This window comes from Martes martes (genome assembly GCF_963455335.1).
Source record: "Martes martes genome assembly, chromosome: 4".
NCBI lineage: Eukaryota > Metazoa > Chordata > Mammalia > Carnivora > Mustelidae > Martes > Martes martes.
Window position 1 is genome coordinate 154,756,058 of NC_137891.1, and position 22,141 is coordinate 154,778,198.

The 22,141-nt window shown below is 54.0% G+C and overlaps 1 protein-coding gene across 1 annotated transcript; it reads left to right on the plus strand.

Annotated features, from left to right (window-relative positions):
• Positions 1-9,790: 9,790 nt before the first annotated feature.
• TAL1 (TAL bHLH transcription factor 1, erythroid differentiation factor) lies at positions 9,791-21,509 on the plus strand (the record flags this gene model as incomplete). Its single annotated transcript, XM_080802725.1, has 4 exons — positions 9,791-9,952; positions 15,076-15,519; positions 16,857-16,951; positions 21,055-21,509. The coding sequence occupies exons 2-4, from the start codon at positions 15,077-15,079 to the stop codon at positions 21,507-21,509; spliced, it is 993 nt and encodes a 330-aa protein (XP_080658851.1). The 5' UTR covers positions 9,791-9,952; position 15,076.
• Positions 21,510-22,141: the final 632 nt, after the last annotated feature.

Here is a 22,141-nt window from a genome sequence, read left to right on the forward strand (position 1 = left end):
TATAGGTGTTTGGCACTGTGTTGGAGGGATGTTTAAGGGACATGGGAGAAAAAGCTAGAGGCAGGAACTTCTGCTCTCCAGGAAGTCCCAGGGCAGCCAAAGTCCTTGGCTCCCTCGGTCTGCCTAAGGAGATCTCCTTGGTGTTCACCTTGTCCCTCTCCCCCTGCCACCCAGTGCCGCAGGACCCCAGTGTACAGTCCTGGGGAAACAAGACCATGATGGGACTGACCCGAGAAAACCAAAATACCCAGCCTTGTGCTGCCAAAGGCCTGAGATCATGGATATGATTCCAATTGGCTCTTTTCCATTCTCCCGAACCTCATAGACATAAGCCTCAACTCCTCGCAGGTAGCCCAGGTGGACTCTAGGTCCTCTCATATCCCTGGCAGCCCCCACAGGGCCCAAAATTACTGTTCAAAAGTGTTTGTTTAAAATGAACAAATAAGAAGGAGCCATGCCCACTATACAGATGAGGAAACTGAGTTCCAGAGAGGGTGGAGAGCTGCTCTCCCACCACAGCTTTTAGTAATCGAATGAGAAGAAAGCCAGATTTCTTAACCTAGCGCAGAGCATGCTATCCAAGAAAGGGAATAGGTGTCCGGGCACTTACAATGTTGTCTGGCACAAACTAGACACTTTGCAAGTGTGGAATAAAGGAATGAATGAAGCTGGGCAGGCATGCATTTTGGATAGCCCTGGCCCGCTGTTCTTGCCTTGTAGACCAAAAAACCCCTTCGTATAACTTGAGGGACAATCATACTGAGCTTCTCACTGTCCCCATAAGTACCCTTTCCCTTCCCACACTGGGCCTTTGCACCTACTAATGCACTTACCCTCATCTGACCGGGCTACTCACAGTCCAAGATAGATGACACCAGTTTTGCAGAGTCTAGCCTGACCATTCCCAGTGAGAGCACCCAACAAGCATGTGCAGACAGACAAGATAGACAGACACACACACACACACACACACACACACACACACACACACACACACACACAGTCTCTCCTGGGTTCCCAAAGCATCTTGCATACCCCTCTCTGGAAGAGCATGTGTGAAGCTGCACTGTGATCATTGCTTCTGTGTCTTTCTCTCCCGTCTTAGTATCTATAGGTCTGAACCCAGGGCCTGTTGTGGAGTAGAGGCTCACAACAAAAATTGTAGCTTCTATTTATTAAATTGTGCTCAGCTCTGTGCTAAGCTCTTTATATATGTCTCATAGTGTTTCCAACAACCTTGTGAATAGTGTGTTATTTTTACCGCCACTTTGTTTTAATTTAATTTAATTTAATTTATTTTTTAGAGAGAGCACAAGCCAGGAGAGGAGCAGAGGCAGAGGCAGAGAGAGAAGCAGGCCCCCCCAGCTGAGCAGGGAGCCCAACTTGGGACTCAATCCTGGAACCCTGAGATCATGATCTGAGCTGAAGGGAGACGTTTAACTGACTGAGCCTCCTAGGTGCCCCCTTACCCCCATTTTAGAGATGAGGAAACAGAGATAGGGAAAAGTGCAGTGACTTTCTTAGGGCCACCAGCGACTAAGTAGTTGAGGAGGAACTTGAGCCCCGTGCGGTTGACCTTCAATCACGTATTCTTATCCAAGCCATTAGGCTCAGTCCTGTGAGTAAGTTCCAGGCTGGACACACACAACGCAGGCCACACAGGGCCATGCAGGTGACAGGGCCTCCTGCCACAGCTTTTCCTGGGAACTCAGAGCTGTGTGAGAGAGCCTGGTAGGCCTGTGTGTCTCCTTAATGGTATCTTTTAAAAAACACTCCCCTTCCCTTCACATCCTTTTCGTCACTCCCGTGCCGCTGCCCCAGTTTGCTGGCAGACCGGCTGTGACTCTACGGGTCTGATTTGCTAGGGTGGGATGGGGAAGCAGGTTCCTCATGGGGGCACTGGAGTTGTCACTGAGAGCCTGAGTGGAGACCCAGAAAGAGGAAGGAGGCGAAGATGAGAGCCAGATTAAAGGCAGAGACAGAAAGAAGAGCAGACCCAAAGAGTGAGAGTTTGAGATAGAGACAGCAGAGTGAAAGAGATGATAAGAGATAAAAGGGAGGGAGTTCTCGTGGTCCCCTCGCCCCATCCCTATTAGAGATGGGGAAACTGAGGGTCAAAGGAAGTGACCTTACTTCCTGGCAGATGTGTCTGTCACTTTTGCAAACACCATCAATTCAGTTCCTCTCCTGTCCTCAGATATCTACCCTGCTCGGGGGTCTGGCCCTAAGCAACAAGTGTCAGGCAGTCAGGCTGTCCCGGAGGGCTCTGGGGCACACTAACGAGGACAGCAAGAGGGAGTGTCAGCACAGGTTGGATCAGGGATGGCATCCTGGACAGGATAAGACTTAAGCCAGACCACAAAAAATGTTTGTAATCACCTTTACGGAGGCATGATTTATATACAATGAAATGCACCCATTTGAAGTGTACAGATTTTTTACTTTTGACACACATAGGCTCGTAAAAGCAGCACCATGAAAGAAGGTATAGAATATTTTCATTCCTCAGAGAGCTCCCCTCTGCCTCTTTGCTGTCATCTCTCCTGTCACCCCTGATCTGAACTCTGTCCTTACAGATTAGCTTTGCCTTTCCTTGAGTTCTCTATAAATGGAATCGGACACAAGTATACTCTTTGGGCCCGTCCTCTTGCACTGAGCATAATGTTTTGGGGACGATTTCATATTCTTGCGTGTATCAGTAGTTTGGTTTCTTTAACTGCTGAGTTGTGCTCTATTGCATGAATGCATCACACTTTATCCATTCACCTATTGATGGGCATTTGGAATGTTTCTGGTTTTTAGCTGTTACAACACTAAGGCGTCTGTGAGAATTGGGTCCTAGAGTTCTTGGGGATATATACTTTTCAATTGTCCCAAGTAAGTATATGTCTATAAACTGTATATTTATAAGGAACTGCCAAAGAGTTCTTCAAAATGGGTGAGTCATTTTTGCACATTTCCCTTCAACATATGAGAACTCCGGTTGCTCTGCCTCTTTGCCGTTCCTTGCTATTATCAGTCTTTTATTTTTAAAAAATATTTTATTTATTTTGAGAGAGAGCACATGAGGGAGAGCAGTGGGGTGGGGCAGAGGGACAGAGAGAATCCCAAGCAGACTCCATGTTGAGCGTGGGGCCCATCATGGGGCTCGATCTCACGACCCTGAGATCACGACCTGAGCAGAGATCAAGAGTCAGACACGTAAACGACTGAGCCACCCGGGCAGCGCTATTGTCAGTCTTTTAAATTTTAAATTGCCTTTTAAATTGTTTTAGCTATTTGTTTTTAATATTTAGGGTCACAAAGGATTTAAAGTGGGTCATAATCACAGTGCTATCCGCTGTCCTCGATTATGAAGTAGTTCTCTCAGTGTAGCAAATACATCATTATAGCTAGCAGGAATGACGAGGACATCGGGTCCAAGCCAACATGGGTGCCAACCAGCTGAGTGACCTTGGGTGAGCTGCTCCTGCTTCCTCATCTCTAAAGCTGGGGTCACACTAGCAGCCTGGCAGGGCTATGGGAGAGGACATGGCAGAGGGGAGGCAGAAGCAGGGAGTGGTACAGGCAAACATAGCAGGTGCTCAGGACATAGAGCCCCTTCCAGCGGCCCAAGGGGCCCGCCCACAGTTATGTACGCATACCCTAAGTCCTGGGCCTGGGTCAGTGACCACCAGCCACTATTTGCTAGTGAGGGGGGGGGGGGGGGGGCCAGGGCACGGCACACATGCTCTGTCCTTATCCGATGGCTCTAGGAGCAAACCCGTGAATGGCAGAGCTGTCTGGGCAACTCTGCTTGTGAGGACAGAGTTAAGACACTAACCATTGCCTCTGGGGAGCACCCCTTCTCTTCTGAATGCTCCTGTAAGGGCTGTGGGTCAGGGAGAAGGATATGGCTTCAAAGCATTAGGAAGCACAGTGTTTTCAAGGGTCTTCTGGTGGCCCTTCCTGCAGACGACAGCAGCAAACCAGAGCAGCGGTTCTCAAAGTTGGGGTAACTTGCGAATTACCTGGATGGCCTGTTGAAATGCAGACTTCCGGGCCCAGAGTCTCCCATGTATCAGACCTGGGGCGGGGCCTGGGAATTTGCATTTCTGGCAAGTTCCCAGGTGATGCTGACGGTCTACTTTGAGAAATGTGGAATTAGAGGGATGCCCTTTATGTCCCTGGGAGCTGTGGCAGCTGTGCTGGGGTTTGGTAGCACAGAGAGGCCTCTCCCCACCTTTCAGCTTAGAATTCCGTCTCAGGCCTGCTTGCGGGCAGGGCGAGGTGTCTCTCAGAGCAAGGAACAGAGGGAGACCTCAGGGAACTGGGAGGGGGAAACCATGACACCTCCTCCAGTCGGAGTTCTTAATCTTGAAAATGTGGCTCCGCAAAGTTGCTCAGCCTCTGTGCCTCAGCTGGCTACCTACAAAATGGAGGTCACGGCAGCCCCTATTTCGCTGGGTTGTTGTAGGATCAGCTGAGTTAACACTTTTGAAGTGCGTAGGCCAGTATCTGCTGCATGGCACCACCACCTGGATGTCTTGGAAGGAAACCAGGCTGCCCACCAGCACGCACACCTCCAGCCTCCCCTCCGGAAAACAAGCTCGGGGGAGAAAGCTCAGAGATCCGCTAGAATCCAGAACCGGGTAGGAGGAAACACTTGAAAAAACTAAAGCTTCAAATTTGGGGTTTAGGAAGAACCCAACCTTTGGTAGGGGTATGGAGGGAGGTGAGGGACAGAACGGGGAGTGGCCACCAGAGCCACAGGCACCAAGCCCCACGAGGCTGTTCTCTCCAGGCTGCTCCCCTCCAGGACCAGACTCCAGACTGACCCGTCTGGGTCCCAACCTCCCCTCCTCCCTCCACCCCGCCCCCCAGCCCAGGCGCTCTGGGTTTCCTGCCCGCCCAAGGCCCCTGCTTGGGGCCGGCGGAGGAGGGGTGGCATTTCCTGGCGGGGCTATGGGCCACGTCACTCGCTCCTGGACGCTCGGACAGCGCGCTGACCGACAGGCACCAGATGCTATTTCGGGCGGCGCCCCGCTCAGTGCGCAGTTTCCGTTTTTCCACCGACCGTCGGAAACAGGGCTTGGGGGGAGGGTGTACACGTCACAAGCCCCCAGCTCCAGGCCGGGGTGGGGGTGGGGGACAGGTCCGGGATGGCTGCCAGACTGTCACAATCTGGAGTTTTGCGAACAGAAAGGGGTGGTGAGCGTCACCTCCCCAACCCGACCGATGCCTGGGCACATTCTCTGCCATAGGGCTGGCTCACAAGAGCTTTGCTTCTGTCCGTTGTTCCTTCCCTACAACCTGGTAAGGTCATTTAATGCCGCGTAAGAGAATTTGAGAGCCTGTAGATGCCTCCAACACCTAAAGTCAAGGAATTCAAAACCAAATGCAGATTCTCTCCCTCTGCCCCTTTTACTCCAGGCCCCCATCTCCAGGAATGACACCAACATCTAGGCAAAGGAAAGCCAGAAAGCCAGCGGGTTCCTGGATTTCTCCTTCTCCCTCCTCCCCTAAACCATATTCTTACAAATTCAGTTTTGTATCCTAAATACATGCCATCTTCATCAGCTTCAGCCCACCACCCTCCAGTTGAACCACTGTATGTCAGAACTAGTCTTCCCACTTTCCACCCACCCACACCCCTTCTCCACCTTGCAGCCAAAGAGCTTTCCAGAAATGCAAATCTGATCTTACATAGGACTATGTAAGATCAAACAAAATAAACAAAACGATCCCCCCCCCCCCCGCAACGCGCCCAATCCTTTAAAATGACCGCAGGCTTGCTCCAACCAGACTAAACTCTTCTGTTCCTTGCATGAAATTAAGGCCCTTCTGCTTCAGCCCTTGTCCCACGTGGAAGGCTCTAGATGTTCACTCTTCTACCCACCCTCAGATTGCACGCTTATTTTTTTTTTAATTTTTATAATAAGGTTGGGTTTTTTTTTAGTTTTTTTTTTTTTTTAAGATTTTATTTGGGGCACCTGGGTGGCTCAGTTGTTAAGCGTCTGCCTTTGGCTCAGGTCATGATCCCGGGGTCCTGGGATCAAGTCCCATATCAGGCTCCTTGCTCAGCAGGAAGCTTGCTTCTCCCTCTCCCATTCCCTCTGCTTGTGTTCCCTCTCTAGCTGTGTCTCTCTCTGTCAAATAAATACATAAATCTTTTAAAAAATAAAAAAATAAAGATTTTATTTGACACAGAGAGAGAGAGCACACACGTGCACAGGCAGAGAGAGGGAGAAGCAGGCTCCCCGCTTCTCCCTTCCATTCGAGGCTCAATCCCAGAAAGCCAGTTTCCTGGGATCATGACCGGAGCTGAAGGCAGCTGCTTCTCTGGCTGAGCCACCCAGGTGCTCCTGGATCCCACTCTTAGATCTCAGTCCAGGCATCATTTTCTCAGGGAAGCGCTTCCTGGCTGGGCTTTCTGATGGGAATAGCCAGCACGTATTTGCAGGGGCTCAGAGGTGAACTGACTTGCTCAAGGATGACAGCACTGGGCCTGGAACTCCAAATTACATGACTCCCACACTTTCAGTTAAGTGATGCTGCCAGCAAAAGCAAAGGAGACCAGAAGAGGGAGAGAGGGAAGCCAACCCCACTGCAGGGAGGCTTCAGGGAGAAAGTGGCCAAAAGGCTGAGTCGTGAAAGATGGGTGTGAGATGAGAAGACCGTTAAGGGAGAAGGAGCAGCGGTAGTTAGGGCACGAGGGAGGGCTCAATTTAATACCAGTGGGTGAGGCAGGGCCGGGGCCATGGGGAGAGAGCGAGAGATGGGGCTTAATAGACCCAGGGACCCCTCCTCAGTCCCTGCCAAAGGTGGGTGTGGCTGGGCCAGGGGACGCCTTGTGGCAAGTCCAGGAATTAAACTTCTTTCTGCAGACCAAGGATGGCCCTTCTCCAATGAGATTCTGTAGATGTTACCTGGATCCACAGGGCACCCTGATGTCCACCAGAGAGCACAAAAGGAACTAAAGGGACAGCCTGCACTGAATCAACCATATCTTCACTGAGGGTCATCCTGATGGCAAGAAGGGGCCAGGACTCAGACTGTGACCACACTCTGGGCTCCATCCTTGACCGGGACTCAGTCTGGGACCAGGCGAGGGGCTTTTCCCTAGTTCTCAGGCATCAAACCAGAGCTGCTGGAAGTACCAAGCATCCTGGCTTGGTCCTGATGGGCAGACTTGTGGACTGGGAACTGGATACTTGAGTTTGGATCTCAGCTTTTTCTTGAGTCACTGTGAACTTTGGCCAAGTCATAGCTCTCTGTGCCTTAATTTCCTTCCCTATGACAAGAACCAGAATTCCCATGCCATGTGCATATGGTTGTCGTCCTGGGCTCTGGGCTGGGTGAGCTTCCATAGATTCTTATTCTGCCCCCCCCCTTTTTTGTGTAAGATTTATTTATTTACTTGAGAGAGAGAAAGAAAGAGAGTGAGAGGAGCAGAGGGAGAGGGAGAGGGAATCTCAAGCTAACTCCACATTGAGTGTACAGCCTGACATGGGGCTCCATGGGGCTGAAATTGAGTCCCTCACTCAACAGACTTCACCACCCAAGCCCCTCACCACTGACTTTTTTTTTTTTAATTATAGTATCAGGTAGGTATTATCTCCCCATTTTACAGACAAGTAAATGGAGGTTAAGAGCCAAGTGACTCGCAAGATTTGAGCCTGTGCTGTTTCCACTCCACCATAAAAGAATGAAAGCGGGTGCTCTCCCTGGGCTAAGTCCCAGTTGCCCACTCCCCACTGAACCCGGATTTCTACCCCACAGTAAGATCTTGGTCCTTCTAATGAGTTGAGCCCAGATCTGTCCTCCCAGCCTAGACTCTAGCTGCCCTTCTTCGTCACCTGGGCTCCAGAGAGGACTCTGAGGCCAAATTTGTTTCAAACCCAGGCTCCACCGCTTACTAGATCTGTCACCTGGGTTAAGTTTCTTTGACTGTCTTTGCCACAATTTCTTCGTCTCTAAATGGAGGATAATAATAGTACCTGCCTCTTAGGATTGTTATGAGGAAAGGAATCTGTATTTGTAGAGTGCTTAGAACGGTGCTCCCATAGCAAGATTAAAATGTTTAAAATATAATGGGGGTTGGGACGTTCCCAGGTTCCAGGCTGAGCCTGGAACTCCGCAGAAGGGACATTTAAATCGCTTCGTTGACAACAGTTGTCCCTCCCCAGAGCCCGTGGATGTGAGTTCAGTCTATGGCCCTGGAGGCAAGCACGCTCCATTTTAGAGCAGAGTAGAGCCAGGGCTGAAAGGGTGAGGCGGGTAGGGGGGAGCGGAGAGCTTTCTGGGATGAGGAACTGCCCTTTGAAATGCGGGTGTCTAGGACACTGGAGAATGAATGCCAGGGAAAGGTTGAGGAGTGATGGTTTGGGTGTCAAAGGCAGGCACGGGGTTCGGGGATGAGCCGCCTCAGAAAGGTGTCTGGAAGACCCAGGGACTGAGGTTGCGGTGCCCGGGTTCCCGAGAGGCTTCGGGATCAGAAATGGGGCTGGACTCGCCGAGTCCTAGACTGCGCGCCTAACTCTCTCCGTGGCGCATTCCGGAGCCGGTCCCAGCGCCGCACAACCAGTCTCCACTCCCTCCGTTGAAATTGCCAAATTAAAATGAATCATTTGGCCCATAATGGCCGAGGCGCTTATCGGGGGCGAGCGGACCCGCGGCAGTGCCTTATCTCGGCGGCGCACACGGCCCCGGCGCGCCTCGGCCCATGCTAACGAGGCCCAGAACGTGAGCGGGATTAGCGCGCGTCGCCGGAGGAGCCCGTGCGCGCGGGCGGGGGACGGGGACGGGGACGGGGGCGGGGGCGGGCCTCCGCTCCAAGGACCAGGCCTCAAAATGGCCACACGCATCCCCCCGTAGCAGCAAAACGTGAGCATTCCGGCCTTTTTCTAGGGGAAAGCAACCTGCGGTCTCCCGCGGAACTCCCCATCAGTTCCTCTGTTCTTTTCCCCGCTCGCAGAAGAGGGCTTCGCTCCTTTTCCCTGTGTTTCTTTCGATGGGGGGCATTTTCCACGGACGCCCTCCGCTCGCCGCCGCCGCCCCTCCCGCCTCGGAGACTCTCTTCCTTCCTTCCCCTTTTTCCTTACGCAATATACAGAAATGCGCGAGGCGGTGGTTGGTTTTCATTTCTTCTTGGTGGTTGTGTGCATGCGGTGGGATTGTGAGTGCGTGTGCGAGCCGTCGGCAATGCTGACTTCTTCCGAGTGTGGTCTTCCAGGCGAAGGGTTGTGTGTCCGAGTGTGATGGTGTCCGCGGTCTTTGGGCTGTTGATTTGGATTCTTGGAGCTCTCCTGCGTTTTCATCGCTGTATACGATTATGCTCGTTTTTCCTTCTCGACAAGAGTCTGGCTCTGCGTGTTGGGTTGTGTGGCCTTTGCGACTGTATTTGGGTGGTTTCGTTGTTATGTCGGGCATATGTGATCCTGACTACGTTAGATGTGTGTCCATGAGCGATTGCGTTCCGATTTCGTTGTATCGTGTTGGCCAGTGTGCGGGCCTGACCATGTCGCCTTGGAGGGCAGCGCTGGGTTGTGTTTACCTTGCTTCCCTTCTGTGGGGCTGGACCGTGTGTGGTCCTGTCCGTACTGGGTTGTGTGCCTGTGTGCTTGTGTCCTTTAGAAGTGTATTTGCAGATCGGTGGGGGGTGGAGGGGAGGGCGAGCAGGAGATGGAACCGCAAGTTGAGGAGGCGGCTAGGGGGCGGGGAGAGGGATTTCACATTTTATTCCAAATTATGATGTATTCGGAAGCCAGTGTTGGCTTGGATGGGCAGACGGAGCCCGATCGGGGGCTGCTCTGTCCAGAGGCCGGTCTGTGCCTCCGTGTTTGAAGGGTTTGTTAGCGAGTGGGAGGTTCTTCCAGGCTCGAAGCTGAGCAGCGCTCGCCGGGGGCCCGCGCCTTCACGCCGGTAGCCGCTGGCTTCGGTTTCCGCCGCACCCAGGCTTCATCCATTTCTGGTCAGTTTCGCGGGTACCTCCGCGGGGTCTGTGGGAGAGGCCTGGAGAAGACAATGGGCGCATTCTCCGGGGTTCGCTCCTGGGGTGGGGACCCTCGGGTTAATCTACAAAGAACACTTTTCCATCCCTTCCCCGGGTGAGCGACATTGCGGTGTGGGTCAGGTATCCGTCGCATGGGTGACCAGAGCCAGGCTTTGTGGAGGGATGGGGTCAGTGCTGCCCTCGCTGTATAAAAATGGATTTTGTTTTGCCAGTTATTGTGGTTATTAATGTCATCATCATCATCATCATTCTATTTAATTAAAGTAATCGTTGAGTAGCGAAGTGGCTTGTCCAACCTTTTAGCTTCTTAGGAGCGATAACAAAGCAGCCCGGTCCCCCCCCAACCAGCTCTATTTTTTTAAGTTGCTGGGTTTGAGGTAGGGAGAGAAAATGGAGAGAGGAACGGGGCACAGAGATGCTGTCATAAAGCAAAAATTAACCCAGACCTAAGACACGGGAATGAGTGGATTCCCCCCTCCCCCACCATCTGGATTGGAAGAGGAGAAAGAAAATCTCCCGCATTGGACTGAAACCCCAGGGAAGAATTATTCCTATATTTCCACCAAAGCCAGAGCAAAAAGGAGTCCTTTGGAATTAATCCAGGATTTCGATGTGTAATCATAAACTGGACAATTTAGGCAAAACAAATTAAATAAAACCCTTTGGAGAAGAAAAAAATGCAACTTAGATCCCCCTGTCTTACACACTGGGGAGCAGTATTGGATTTTACCCTCCCTGCCTTTGCCTTGTTTATTGCTGCAAGGAATTATTAGAATTCTCCTGTACTCTGAACACTGAAAAAATGAAAATCATTGTGTGAAGATGGTTGAAAGGAAGGTGACGGGGGGGGGGGCTCTTTTCTTTTCTTTCTTTTCTCTCTCTCTCTCTCTTTTCTTTCTTTTCTCTCTCTCTCTCTTTTTCTTTCATCGGTAGGAAGAAAAGAGGGAACCTAGATAGATCAGATATTTGCCACCCCCATCCTCTTGGATCCGTGCTGTTCTGATTCCATTCCTATGGGAAAGTAGCCTTTGGAACTGGGTTCTGGTTTCGTTTTGCACTAAAGGTGGGCATGGAGAGAATGGGGACCTTGGACGTCTGCCCTACAGATCAGGGTCTGAAAACCGGATTCCCCTTTTCCAACACACATTTACCCATCCAGTGGTGCTAGGCGTTGCGGCCGCTGATCTGACCTGACCCCGGTTCCCAAGCCAACCGCATAGACCCGTCAGTGCTTAGAAAACAAACTCGGCTACACCGAACCAGACAACCCTGTCGGAGGGCCCGAAATTGTTCCCGCAGTCGGTGCAGACCTTAAGCTCAGTTGTTGTTGTTGGAGTAAATAGTTATTCCTGATTGGTCAAGTGTAGGGTTCTTTTTTAAGGGGGACTGGGGGGAAGCTTCAAACACCTGCAGGGTGGGGGCAGAAAGGCATTTGCAATTCCCTGGGCTGCTTGGCGAGGACAGGAGGTAATTCCCAGCCATTGACCCCCATTTCTCTCTCTCCCTCCCTCTCGCCCTCCCTCTTTCTCTCCACCCCCATCTTTCCTGGAAACTGGCTTTGGGCGCGGCAGACTGCCCAGGACCACACCGTGGCCTAACTGCTGGTCTCTCAGCGAGAGAGGGGAAAAGCAAAGATCCCCGTCCGCAGCTCGGACCTTGGCTCCCGCCCCTCTCCGGCGGCGGAGTGGAGATCCTATTCAGAGGGGCCGGTTTCTCTAAATATGCCCCAGGTGAGTTTTGGGGGAACAGTATCATTGGAAACAGTGTCCAGGAAGACCTTGGGTTCCGGCCTGGGGTGGGGAAAGCTTAGGACAGAGGACAGTCCAGTCTATAACTGGGGGAGGGGAGGACGAACCCAGAGCTGGGAATCTGGTATCTGTGTCTCTGTGACTTCTAGAGCCCTTTCCATTTCGATCCTGGGTAAAAACACCTAGCCGGACCTAGTTCCCCAGGCCGCTCCCATCAGTCCTGGTTCTGTGGGTGTTTCACAAGGCTCCTAACTTTGGCGTGGCTATATCCGGATGGTGCAGGCTGTGTGTGCCTGGGCCGCTGGCAGGAAGAAGGCCCAGCCACCCCGGCTAGCTAGCGCAGTCCCAGCTCGGGTGGGCCTTGACTGGGGCCTAAGGCCTAGGGTGGGGCTGTGCTGGAGCACCCCTCCGCTCTCTCGCTGTCTCCTAGTGGCTGGGAAGGTGGCTCTCTTCACTGGTGCTTTTGGTTCTCGAGCAGGCTTGGGGCTCCCCCAGGGGGTCATTCGGGTGTGGGTGCATTATGAAGGACAGGAAGCCAGCTAGCTCTTAACTCACATACCAGGAGAGGCTGTTTTCATAGGAGAAATTTTCCCTGCCGGGCATTGGGAGCTGCCCGAGACCTAGTGCCTGCCCCCCAGGAGCTCCTGGGATCCCCGTCTTGCTCAGACACAAGCGGAAATGTTGCGGCCATCTGGCAACAGGAGATGAGGATCCTGTGTTGGGGGCTTCGTGCTCGTTCTGGGCGACACAAAGACAGAGGACTTGTAATGGTCAAATTGTCTGGTGTCATTCTGTTCAAAAGCTTCTCCCCACTCTCTCATCTTCCCCAAATAAAAACAAATGAACAAACAAAAATCACTCAGGCTTTCCTTCCAGTAATCTTAACCGAAGTCAAGTGATGGCGTTTAGTCCCCTACAACCAAAGGTACTTATGAGTGCTCTGTTGGCTTTTTCTGGAGCATGGACCCCTTTCCTGGGTGATCCTGGTTGCTGAACAGCCCGCCGGGTTTTCCTAAGGTCCGGGGATGGGTGGGGAGAGGTCGGCCACAGACCCTGGGAACCAATCATAGGTTTATCACAGGGAGCCTCCGAGATATAGATATTTATAGGTGGCTGGGGAGGGCATTTGGGGCCAGGGTCAACTCATTTGGAATATGTGATCCTCTTGCCCCTCCGGGATCCGTGCCTACATGAAGACTTGGAATTAATCAGAGGGTATACATGTGTCATAAGGAGAGCTTGCCTTGTGCACAGTTTGTTACTGAGTTAGAAGCTATGGCTGAAGCACGTGTCACTGGGCACACAACGGTGTGTGAGGACAGTAAGGTAGGGAGCCAGGACCTTGGGGCTTGTCGCTTTGACCACAGGGTAGTATATTACTGGTGCATTTCCCTGCTGCAGGGGAGCCAGGAAGACTGGACTAGTAAACCTCTGGTGCAGTGTCTTGGCAGTCCCGTTCTGTGGATACGGATCTATTGTTTCTGCCATAGTCGTAAACTCACTTCCAATGAAGCCTTGAGGACCCACTGCCTTTGCAGCTCTTTTTACCAGGTCTTGGGGAATTCTGTTATTTCCCGGTGAGCCCATGGAGCTGGCAGACCCAGGGCAGAAGCGCAATCCAAATGACAATTCTCCATCAGCTTGTGTGTGGCAGTTTTGCTGAGCTCTGAAGGAGGTTTCAGAAGGTCAGGTCTCTCTTCCGGGGTGGGAGGACGTTTCTCAGGCCAGCCCGGGTCCAGAGTGGTTCAGTGGCAGCACAGCTGCCGTGAGTGATTAGACGGAATCTGCTTGGGGCCAAATTTGATTTTTGTGTATTTTCTGCTATGAAATATCCCAATCATCTAATTTTGAGACGAGAAACCCTATTTTGAACATCTTATAAAGCCTATCGATTTGATTATATATGTGTGTATCTGTGTTTGTGTATATGTGTGTGTTTATTTTATTAAAACAACTCAAAAGCACCCCCAAACTCCAGACCCAGAGTCTCCTGGTTTTTTGGTTTTTATTCTTTTGGGGCCCGGCTCCATGGGCATCCAAGCAGGGTGATGGAAGCCTCCACCCCTCCACCAGCAAGTGTTAGTGGAGAGTAGAGCCTCTTTGGTCACTCTGGAGTATGGTTGTGGAGAAAAGAAGGAGTGTCCTCAGCCCCAGCGATATACATAGGAGGGTGTATACAGGAGGATAGTGTAGACAGAGTGAGATCGTAGATCTGGTCTTGCACTGCGGCTCTCGCTCCGTGGCAAATAGGTTCACGTGACCTTGGGCAAGGCAGTCCCCTCGCTGGCTGGGTCTCCTTGCCAATAATAATGTTTACTTGAGCATTTGAACGGTGCTTTTAAATGCATTAATGAGGTATTGCTCCCATTTCCCAGACTACAACAGAGGCAGGAGAGGGAGATGGAAGAATTCAAGGGCCTTCATGATACCTCTTCCCACTCAAGGGTGGGAGCTGAGACCCCTGTGGCCTCAGGGCACTCTGAATGCCTGGGTTCCACATCCACTTAGCCAAGTCTCCCTTCCAGACTGCACCTCATTTCTGAGTTCAGCTGAGCTCAAGGAGGTGGAATGTGGAGGGGGAGGGGGACTTGGGCTAGGATCATCTTCTCTCCCACGAGTCTCATCTCTGGTCTGGTGGGGAGTAAAGGGCCACTGGGGTTTCCAGCAGCTGCACAGAATACCCGGTGTATTTGCTTAGTGCAGACGGACACTCCCTGGGGCGGGGGGGGGGCGGTGAATATGTGTTGAAAAGGAGGGCAGGAGTCTCTGCCAGCTGTGGCACAGGGGACCCCGGGCCCTGCAGCCTCCATTCCCTGAGGTCTCTACTTGTTGAGAGGCAAAGGAGGTTCGAAAAGCACCCCACCTCCGCGCCAGTTTCCCCGCCAAAACCAAAAGGGGGGCGGGAGGAACACGGTCAGGGGATTTGTTCCCTCCTCTTCCCTTGCGGCCTGAGCAGGGGGACACGATGTTAGTTCTTTCTCGCCTCTTTCTACATTTCCTTCCTCCTTTTTTCCCCCTTCTGTTTTCTTTCGCTGGCTGTATTCCTTTTCTTCCAGTGCCTGTCGTCTTTTTCCATCTCCTCGGTCTCTGTGTGTCCCAGACACCCTCTCTCTTCTCCCAAACCACAGTCCCTCTTTCCCTCCTGCCCCAGCCCAGCCGCTGGGCCATCAGGCCCCGGAGGCGGAGGGGGGGGGGGCGTGTGTCCACGTGGCACTAAGTCCGCCTCTTCCCACGTCTCGGTGCGCGAATTTCTCTCTATCCTTCACCCACCCCTCGGTGGGCTGGGGGCGGTTGTAAGAGCGGGCGTCCGCTTGTCTGTCTGTCTGCCCGCAGGATGACGGAGCGGCCGCCCAGCGAGGCGGCCCACAGTGACCCCCCGCTCGAGGGACGGGACGCGGCCGCGGCCGAGGCCCGCATGGCCCCCCCGCACCTGGTCCTGCTGAACGGCGTCGCCAAGGAGACGAGCCGCGCGGCCCCGGCGGAGCCCCCGGTCATCGAGCTGGGCGCGCGCAGCGGCCCGGGGGGCGGCCCCGCCGGTGGGGGCGGCGCCGCGCGGGACTTAAAGGGCCGCGACGCGGCGGCGGCGGCCGAAGCGCGCCATCGGGTGCCCACCACGGAGCTGTGCAGACCTCCGGGGCCCGCGCCCGCCTCGGCCCCCGCGGAGCTGCCAGGCGACGGCCGCATGGTGCAGCTGAGCCCGCCCGCGCTGGCGGCCCCCGCCGCCCCCGGCCGCGCGCTGCTCTACAGCCTCAGCCAGCCGCTGGCCTCGCTCGGCAGGTCAGCGCCGCGGCGGGACGGGCGGGCGAGATGGGGGGGAAGCCCTCGGCCCAGGCGTCCCTCCTGCCCCTCGGAGCCACCGCCTTCCTCCCGACGGCGCGGAGCGGTGGGAGCGCAGGAAGAGAGGGGGTGCTATGAACCCGAGGGCGGAAAAGCCCGCGCGCCCGAGCCCGGGCGCCAGCGACTGGGGGTCCTCTGCGGGCGTGTGCGTGTGCGTGTGCGCGGGGCCGACTGTGGGGTGCAGAGTGCATGGGTGTGCGGAAGCCCGAGAGTGGGTCCACGCCTTCGGGAGTGCGGGCTGTGGCTGCCAGTGAGCAGAAGCACGCTGGCCGCGCTGTATGGGGTATGTGTTTGCGTGTGTGCGCTGGGGTGTCGTGTGGACCAAAGGGAGTCGCTTGAGTGTGAGCAAGAATGTGTCTGAATGCGCTCGCCGTGCAGTTCTTCTGGAAGCTGCAGCCCTCAGTGGACAGGTAAGAGATAGGGATCTGAGGTTGCAGGAGGGCTCCCTCCCCTGAAACTGCTACAGGGCCAGTGTGCGGAGCGGATTCCTCCCTCCCCTCCTGAGCCCCTATGCCCCTAGCTTCCGTCTCCGACAGGGGTCTCTACCCCCCTCCTGTTAAGGTGTCCGTTCCCCTGCTGGGGCCACTGAGATGGTGGGAAGATGGAGGTAGGTTTGGGGTGGAGACAGGAAGATGAGGCAGGGGTTCACAATGTGGGGCAGTTAGTGAGTCTATGGAAGACCTTGAAGAGGAAGCTGTTGAGAGCCCAGAGTGGTGGTGGTGGGGATGTAAGCAGTGGTCAGTGGAGGGAGGTTTCCTTTCTCTTGTCTGTCCACAGGCCCCCTGGGGCCAGGGCAAAGATAGGGGTGGTTTGTGGGAAAAAGGTGGTTTGTGTGCCCTGTGAGGTGTGAGTTGCCCACCATCAGATGTGAATGCGACCCCCTGCCTGTGTGGGTACCTGTTTGGGAGGGTAGGTGTCTGTGGATTGTGTGCTCGCGTGTGGGAAGAGGCGTATGTCTGCCGGTGGGGTGTGTGTATTCAATTTTGTGTGTGCTCCATGTGTTCACTTCTGACTGTGTGTGGGGGGAGGGGTGTGTGGGGGTGCGGCCCCTTCTTCCTTGTTTGTCTCACCGAGGAGAGAGAGTGGCAGCATTCTGTGGGTGTGTTTGGGTGTCTGTGTGTGATGCTCCTTCTATCCCAAACCCAGGTACGAAGGGAGCAGGGTTGCCCTTGTTTTCTGGGGGGAGGGGGCTCAGGAACCTGTGGGGAGGATCCCTCAGGAGGCTTTCTCCCCTCCACCTACATGTGATCTTGTGATCTGCCTGCTCCCTCCCACAGTGGGTTCTTTGGGGAGCCAGATGCCTTCCCTATGTTCGCCACCAACAACCGAGTGAAGAGGAGACCCTCCCCTTATGAGATGGAAATTACTGATGGTGAGTCTACCTGCCTCTCCCTTTGTACTCACCCCTCGTGCTGGTTAGAGCCCTCGAAGGTGGGATCTTCAGGGACTACACCACAGGTGTCTCACGTAGATGGTTTGGCTGCCTTGAAAGGAGAGTCCTTGCCCTGCAACTGCCCTGGGTCAAGGGGAAGTCGTGGGTGGGGCTGGGGGCCATCCTCACGCTCCTGGGAAGAGGGCACATGGCAGTGAGGACACATTGCAGCATTTAGCCCAAATCTCTAGGGTCAGTTGCAGTCCCCACTGTAGCTCCATTTCCAAACTTGGCAAGAATCCCAGGGGGAGGGCAGAAAACCCTCAGGGATTTCTTGCACCTCCTCCCAAGTCCTTTTTGGAATCTGGAGTCTGCTCTCTGCCTGGGATTGGACAGCTAAGGTCCTTGTCCCAGGTCCCATTATTGTGGGGCCCTCTTGTCCCCTGTTCCATACCCAGGGCTGAGACCTGGAGTTCCCTTCCCGACATCACAGAATCTACCCTGCCCTCTCCGCATCCTCTAGAAGGTCCCCAGCACTACTATTGTGAACTACCTGAGTAGTCTTCCACGCTGAACTTGGGAAAGGGGTTGGATGAGTGGGAAATTTGGAGTATCCTGGCCCTCTTCCCATGTAGTAGATGAGACCCAACACCAGGTGGCGGGAGAGCAGGCCCTTCAGAGCCCAGGACTTGGAGCAAATCCCTGGAGCTGCCCGTGTGTCAGCTCCACTGGGGCCTGGGACCCCGGACCCCTGTAGGAAGGACACCTGAGGCTTTGAAGCCCGACTGGGATTTATTCAAGGAGCCAGCAGGAAGGATATGTATGGAGCTGGAGCTTCTGGAGAGGAGTCCTCTGTGGTGTTCTGGAGGGGAGAGGGCCTAGAGTCTGGACAAGGAACAGACCTTATAGGACCTAACCAGCCAGGGACTTGAGGCGTATAGGTCCAAGAGGGAAGGGTGGTGGGTTGTCAGTGCTGCTGGGTTAGAGAGGGGAAGGAGGTATATCAAATGGAGAGTAGGCAGGACCAGCCACAAAATTCCCCAAGGAAGAGACATTTTTTACAGAGGGCAGAAGGTAGGAGAATCAGGCACAGAGAAGAGGAAAGAGGAGAAGGGACAGGAGTTGAGGGTTTGGAGGGGAGTGCAGAACTACAGGGAAGCCATTACTCATATATGTCACCAATATTTACTGAGCACCTACTCAGTGCCTGGCCCCAGAGAGGCGGAGGACACAGAGGGATGGACAGATTTGGGGAAGGGGAAGGTGTAGAGAGGTAGGGAGTTCTCTGGGAAGGTGCCAGAGAGGAATAGACAGAAATGGAGGTGAAGAGGAGAGTGTGTGTGTGGGGGGGTACAGAGTAGGTCCGTGAGACTTTGGAATCAGAGATTTCACCAAAAAGAGGCCATAGAGGTGGAACTAATGCAAGGGCTAAAGTCGGGACTTGGTGTGGACTCCTGCTGCTGAACTTTTCTGATTCTCTGTTTCCTCATTTGGAAAGTGGGGAGAGTAGTAGCTTCCTCACAGCTTGCTGACAGAGTACAATGGGGTAAAGTGTTTTTAGGGCCAGGCTGGGGGTAGGTGCTCCTTTTGGAGTTCTGTCTCGCTGCAGCTGTGACAGCAATTGTCATGTCTCTTCCCCGCCTAGTTGCTCCCTCCAGGTCAGCCAGCATTAGCCATGGAGCAGGGACGGACCTCCTCATGTCACAGTTGAGGGACGGCCCTCTGTGTGGCCCGGAGGCCAGAGAACAGAGAGTTATTTCCTCTGCGGCAGGCAGCCCAGGGGAGGCCGGCCGGCAGGTGTGCTGTTTTTTCCCCAGTCTGGGGCTGGTCTTTGGCAAAGAGTCAGCTGGGCCCTGGGCCTGTTGGGGTTTGGAAAATCAGCTTGCAGAGGCTATCAGGCAGGGGGTCCGTGGTCCTCCCTGAGAGGTAGTGTGTGTGTATATGTATATGTATATACATGCATGTGTGCATCCGTGTGTATGTGTGTCCACGCCAGTGTCCATGCCCGGGTGAGCCGTCCTGGGCTCTCCTTAGCGGTGAAGCAAGCTGTAGGTCCGGGGGGAGGCCTTGACCCCTCCTCTCCTGTTTTCCCCTATCCTAGCTTCCCCTTTCTGAGGTTGAAGAGGGCGAACAAATATCCCCAGCCTGGGAGGTCTTTCAGTGCATGGAGCTTCCTGGTGACCGCTGGGAGCCCAGCGCTGGGCTGGTCTCAGTGTTGGGGAGGGGCGCAGCCACCTCAGCCCAGGAGCTCAGGAGCATCAGGAGGGCTCCCTTCTGTTTTCTCTGGCTTTGGGAACGCCAGGTCGGGCTGGGACATTGAGGGCAGTGCTTTGAATGCCATAGGTGCTCAATACATGCACACTGGGGTCTGTCACTGCTTCACAAGACTCAGGACATGAATATAGTCTGATTTTCGGTCTAGTCTGTCATCAGTAGATATGGAGAGACTGAGGCAGCCCTCAGACACCTGTTTCGAGCCTTGCATGGCCCATCTCTCCACTTCTCTTCTTGGGGAGAGAGCCCACAGGGTAGGTTGTTTTCCCCTCTTGTCTCTGCTCTCTACTCCATTCCCCCCACCTGCCAGCATGATCAGCCTAGCTTGTTTTCCATCACTCTTAGAATAGAGTCCCCACACTTACTGCAGAGACCTGTGGGGCCTGGAACCAGTCTACTCTGGTCGCACCCACACTAATTAGCCAGGTTGGCTTGGGCCATTTTCCAGCTCAGGGCCTTTGCACATGGTGTTCTGTCTTCCCTACCTGGGCCTGGCTGGCTCTTCTTCAGCTCAAGTTCTTACCTTATAGATGTCTCCTCCAATATGCCATCCCCAACCACCTCAGCTAAACGTAGTGGCTCCTTTCCATCTGTTACTACATTCGGCCTCCTGTTTCTTTATTTGTTTGCTACTTGTTCATCATCTGTCATCACCATTAAAATGTACGCTCCATGAGGACAGGGACCCTATTTCCCTTAGTGCCTGACATGGTGTCCGGCACAGTGCCCGGTTATTAGTATGTAACTGATGGATGGTGACGATAGCTGCCATTTACTGAATGTTTAATCTGAGGCAGGTTTGTATTAAGGACTTTACCTGTGGTAGTTGTTTGATCCATGTAACAGTCTCATAATTTCAGTTACTCTTGTGTCATCTCCGTTTTACAGATGACTAAGCTAAAGCACAGAGAGTTTAAGTAACCTGCGCCGAGTCACTGTCTAGTGAATCCTACTCAGGGATTCAGTCCAGAAAGTCTGGCTCCAGAGTTTGTCTTTCTCACTAGGGCTGTATGGCCTCTTGGCACAATGAATGAATGATATAAGGTCCTTGTCCTCAAATGCCTCACAGCCCCAAGAGGGAGACAAACATAGACACTAATGGTCAAAAGTCACAGAGGGGTGCCTGGGTGGCTCAGTCAGTAAAGTGTCTGATTCTTGGTTTCTGCTCAGGTCGTGATCTCCGGGTTGTGAGATTGAGCCCCTCATCAGGCTCCACGCTCAGCGTAGGACTGTTTAAAAGACTCTCTCTCTTTCTTCCTCTGCCCCACCCCCTCCTACCCGGTCGGATGTGTGCACACGTGTGCGCACATGCTGTCTTTCTCTCTCAAATAAATAAATAGATAAATAAATATTAAAAAAAAAGATGATGGAGATCAGGGAGTTGTAGGGCCATGGTTGTTGGTGAGGTCTGGCCGGAGGGGTTGAGGGAAATCCCCCGAGTGGAGGAAACAGATGAATGGGGGTTTGAAGGCTGAGTAGGAGTTTTCTTTTCTTTTGGTAAAGATTTTATTTATTTATTTGACAGAGAGGGACAGTGAGAGAGGGAACACAAGCAGGGCTTGTGGGATAGGGAGAGGGCAGGCTTCCCATTGAGCGGGGAGCCCAGTGCGGGAGTCGATCCCAGGACCCTGGGATCATGACCTGAGCTGAAGGCAGATGCTTAACGACTGAGCCACCCAGGCGCCCCAGGAGTTTTCCAAGTAAAAAGCAAGAAGGCATTCTAGGTTTCCCAAGTTTTCCAAAGGATAGTTTCTCTTCTTCCGTACAGGAGAAGGTGCCTTGGGGGACGTCCATCTCATTTTTTTAAACTCTTGTCCTCCTACCTCCAGGTCCCCACACCAAAGTAGTGCGACGCATCTTCACCAACAGCCGAGAACGATGGCGGCAGCAGAATGTGAATGGGGCCTTTGCTGAGCTCCGCAAGCTGATCCCCACACATCCCCCAGACAAGAAGCTCAGCAAGAACGAGATCCTCCGCTTGGCCATGAAGTACATCAACTTCCTGGCCAAGCTGCTCAATGACCAGGAGGAGGAGGGTACCCAGCGGGCCAAGCCTGGCAAGGACCCGGTGGTGGGGGCTGGTGGTGGAGGCGGTGGGGGAGGGGGCGGTGCACCTCCTGATGATCTCCTGCAGGACGTGCTCTCCCCGAACTCCAGCTGTGGCAGCTCGCTGGATGGGGCGGCCAGCCCGGACAGCTACACGGAAGAGCCGGCCCCCAAGCACACAGCCCGCAGCCTCCATCCCACCATGCTGCCAGCCACTGATGGAGCAGGTCCTCGGTGATGGGGCCGGGGCCGTTCAGGACCAGCCGGGAGGGCACCCTCAGGCCGCCGGGCCCGTGGGCTTCAGGGCAGGTTGGGTGAGGATTGGGCAGCTCTGAAGCAGGGCAGTGGACTCGATGAGCTTTCCTTGGTGTCTGAACTTGGCGGAGCCCTAACTGCCCCCGGGGCAGCTACCCTGACTCCTGCCTCAGTGGGAGAACAGAAAAATGGAGCAAAGTGGTAGGTACTTTTTATGAAGACGGCACGGTCTTCCCTCTTCCCCCAATCCCTAAGACTTCTCCAGTAAGAAGCTGGACTGACACTGCTTTGGGCCTGGAGCTTGGGGGCCCTGTCTTTGCCAAGACCTGGGGTTGTCAGCTCTCCCCGGCAGCATCCAGCAGCCTCTGCCTTGCCTTTAGCCCCTCCCAAGCTGGCTGGCGTGGCTTGTGTGGCCACTCTGTCCAAATACATAGGTACCCAGTCGCCGCCCATTTCTGGGTGAGCCCCATCTTCATCCAGGCCCATGTCGGTCCACCCAGCTTGCCAGCTGCTGTAGACAGTCACAAGCCTCGAGGTGCCTTCTACAGGGCCTGGTTGAAGAAGATGGCCAGTGGACAGCCTGCTCTCAACTAGCTGGGCCAGAGGGTCAGAAAA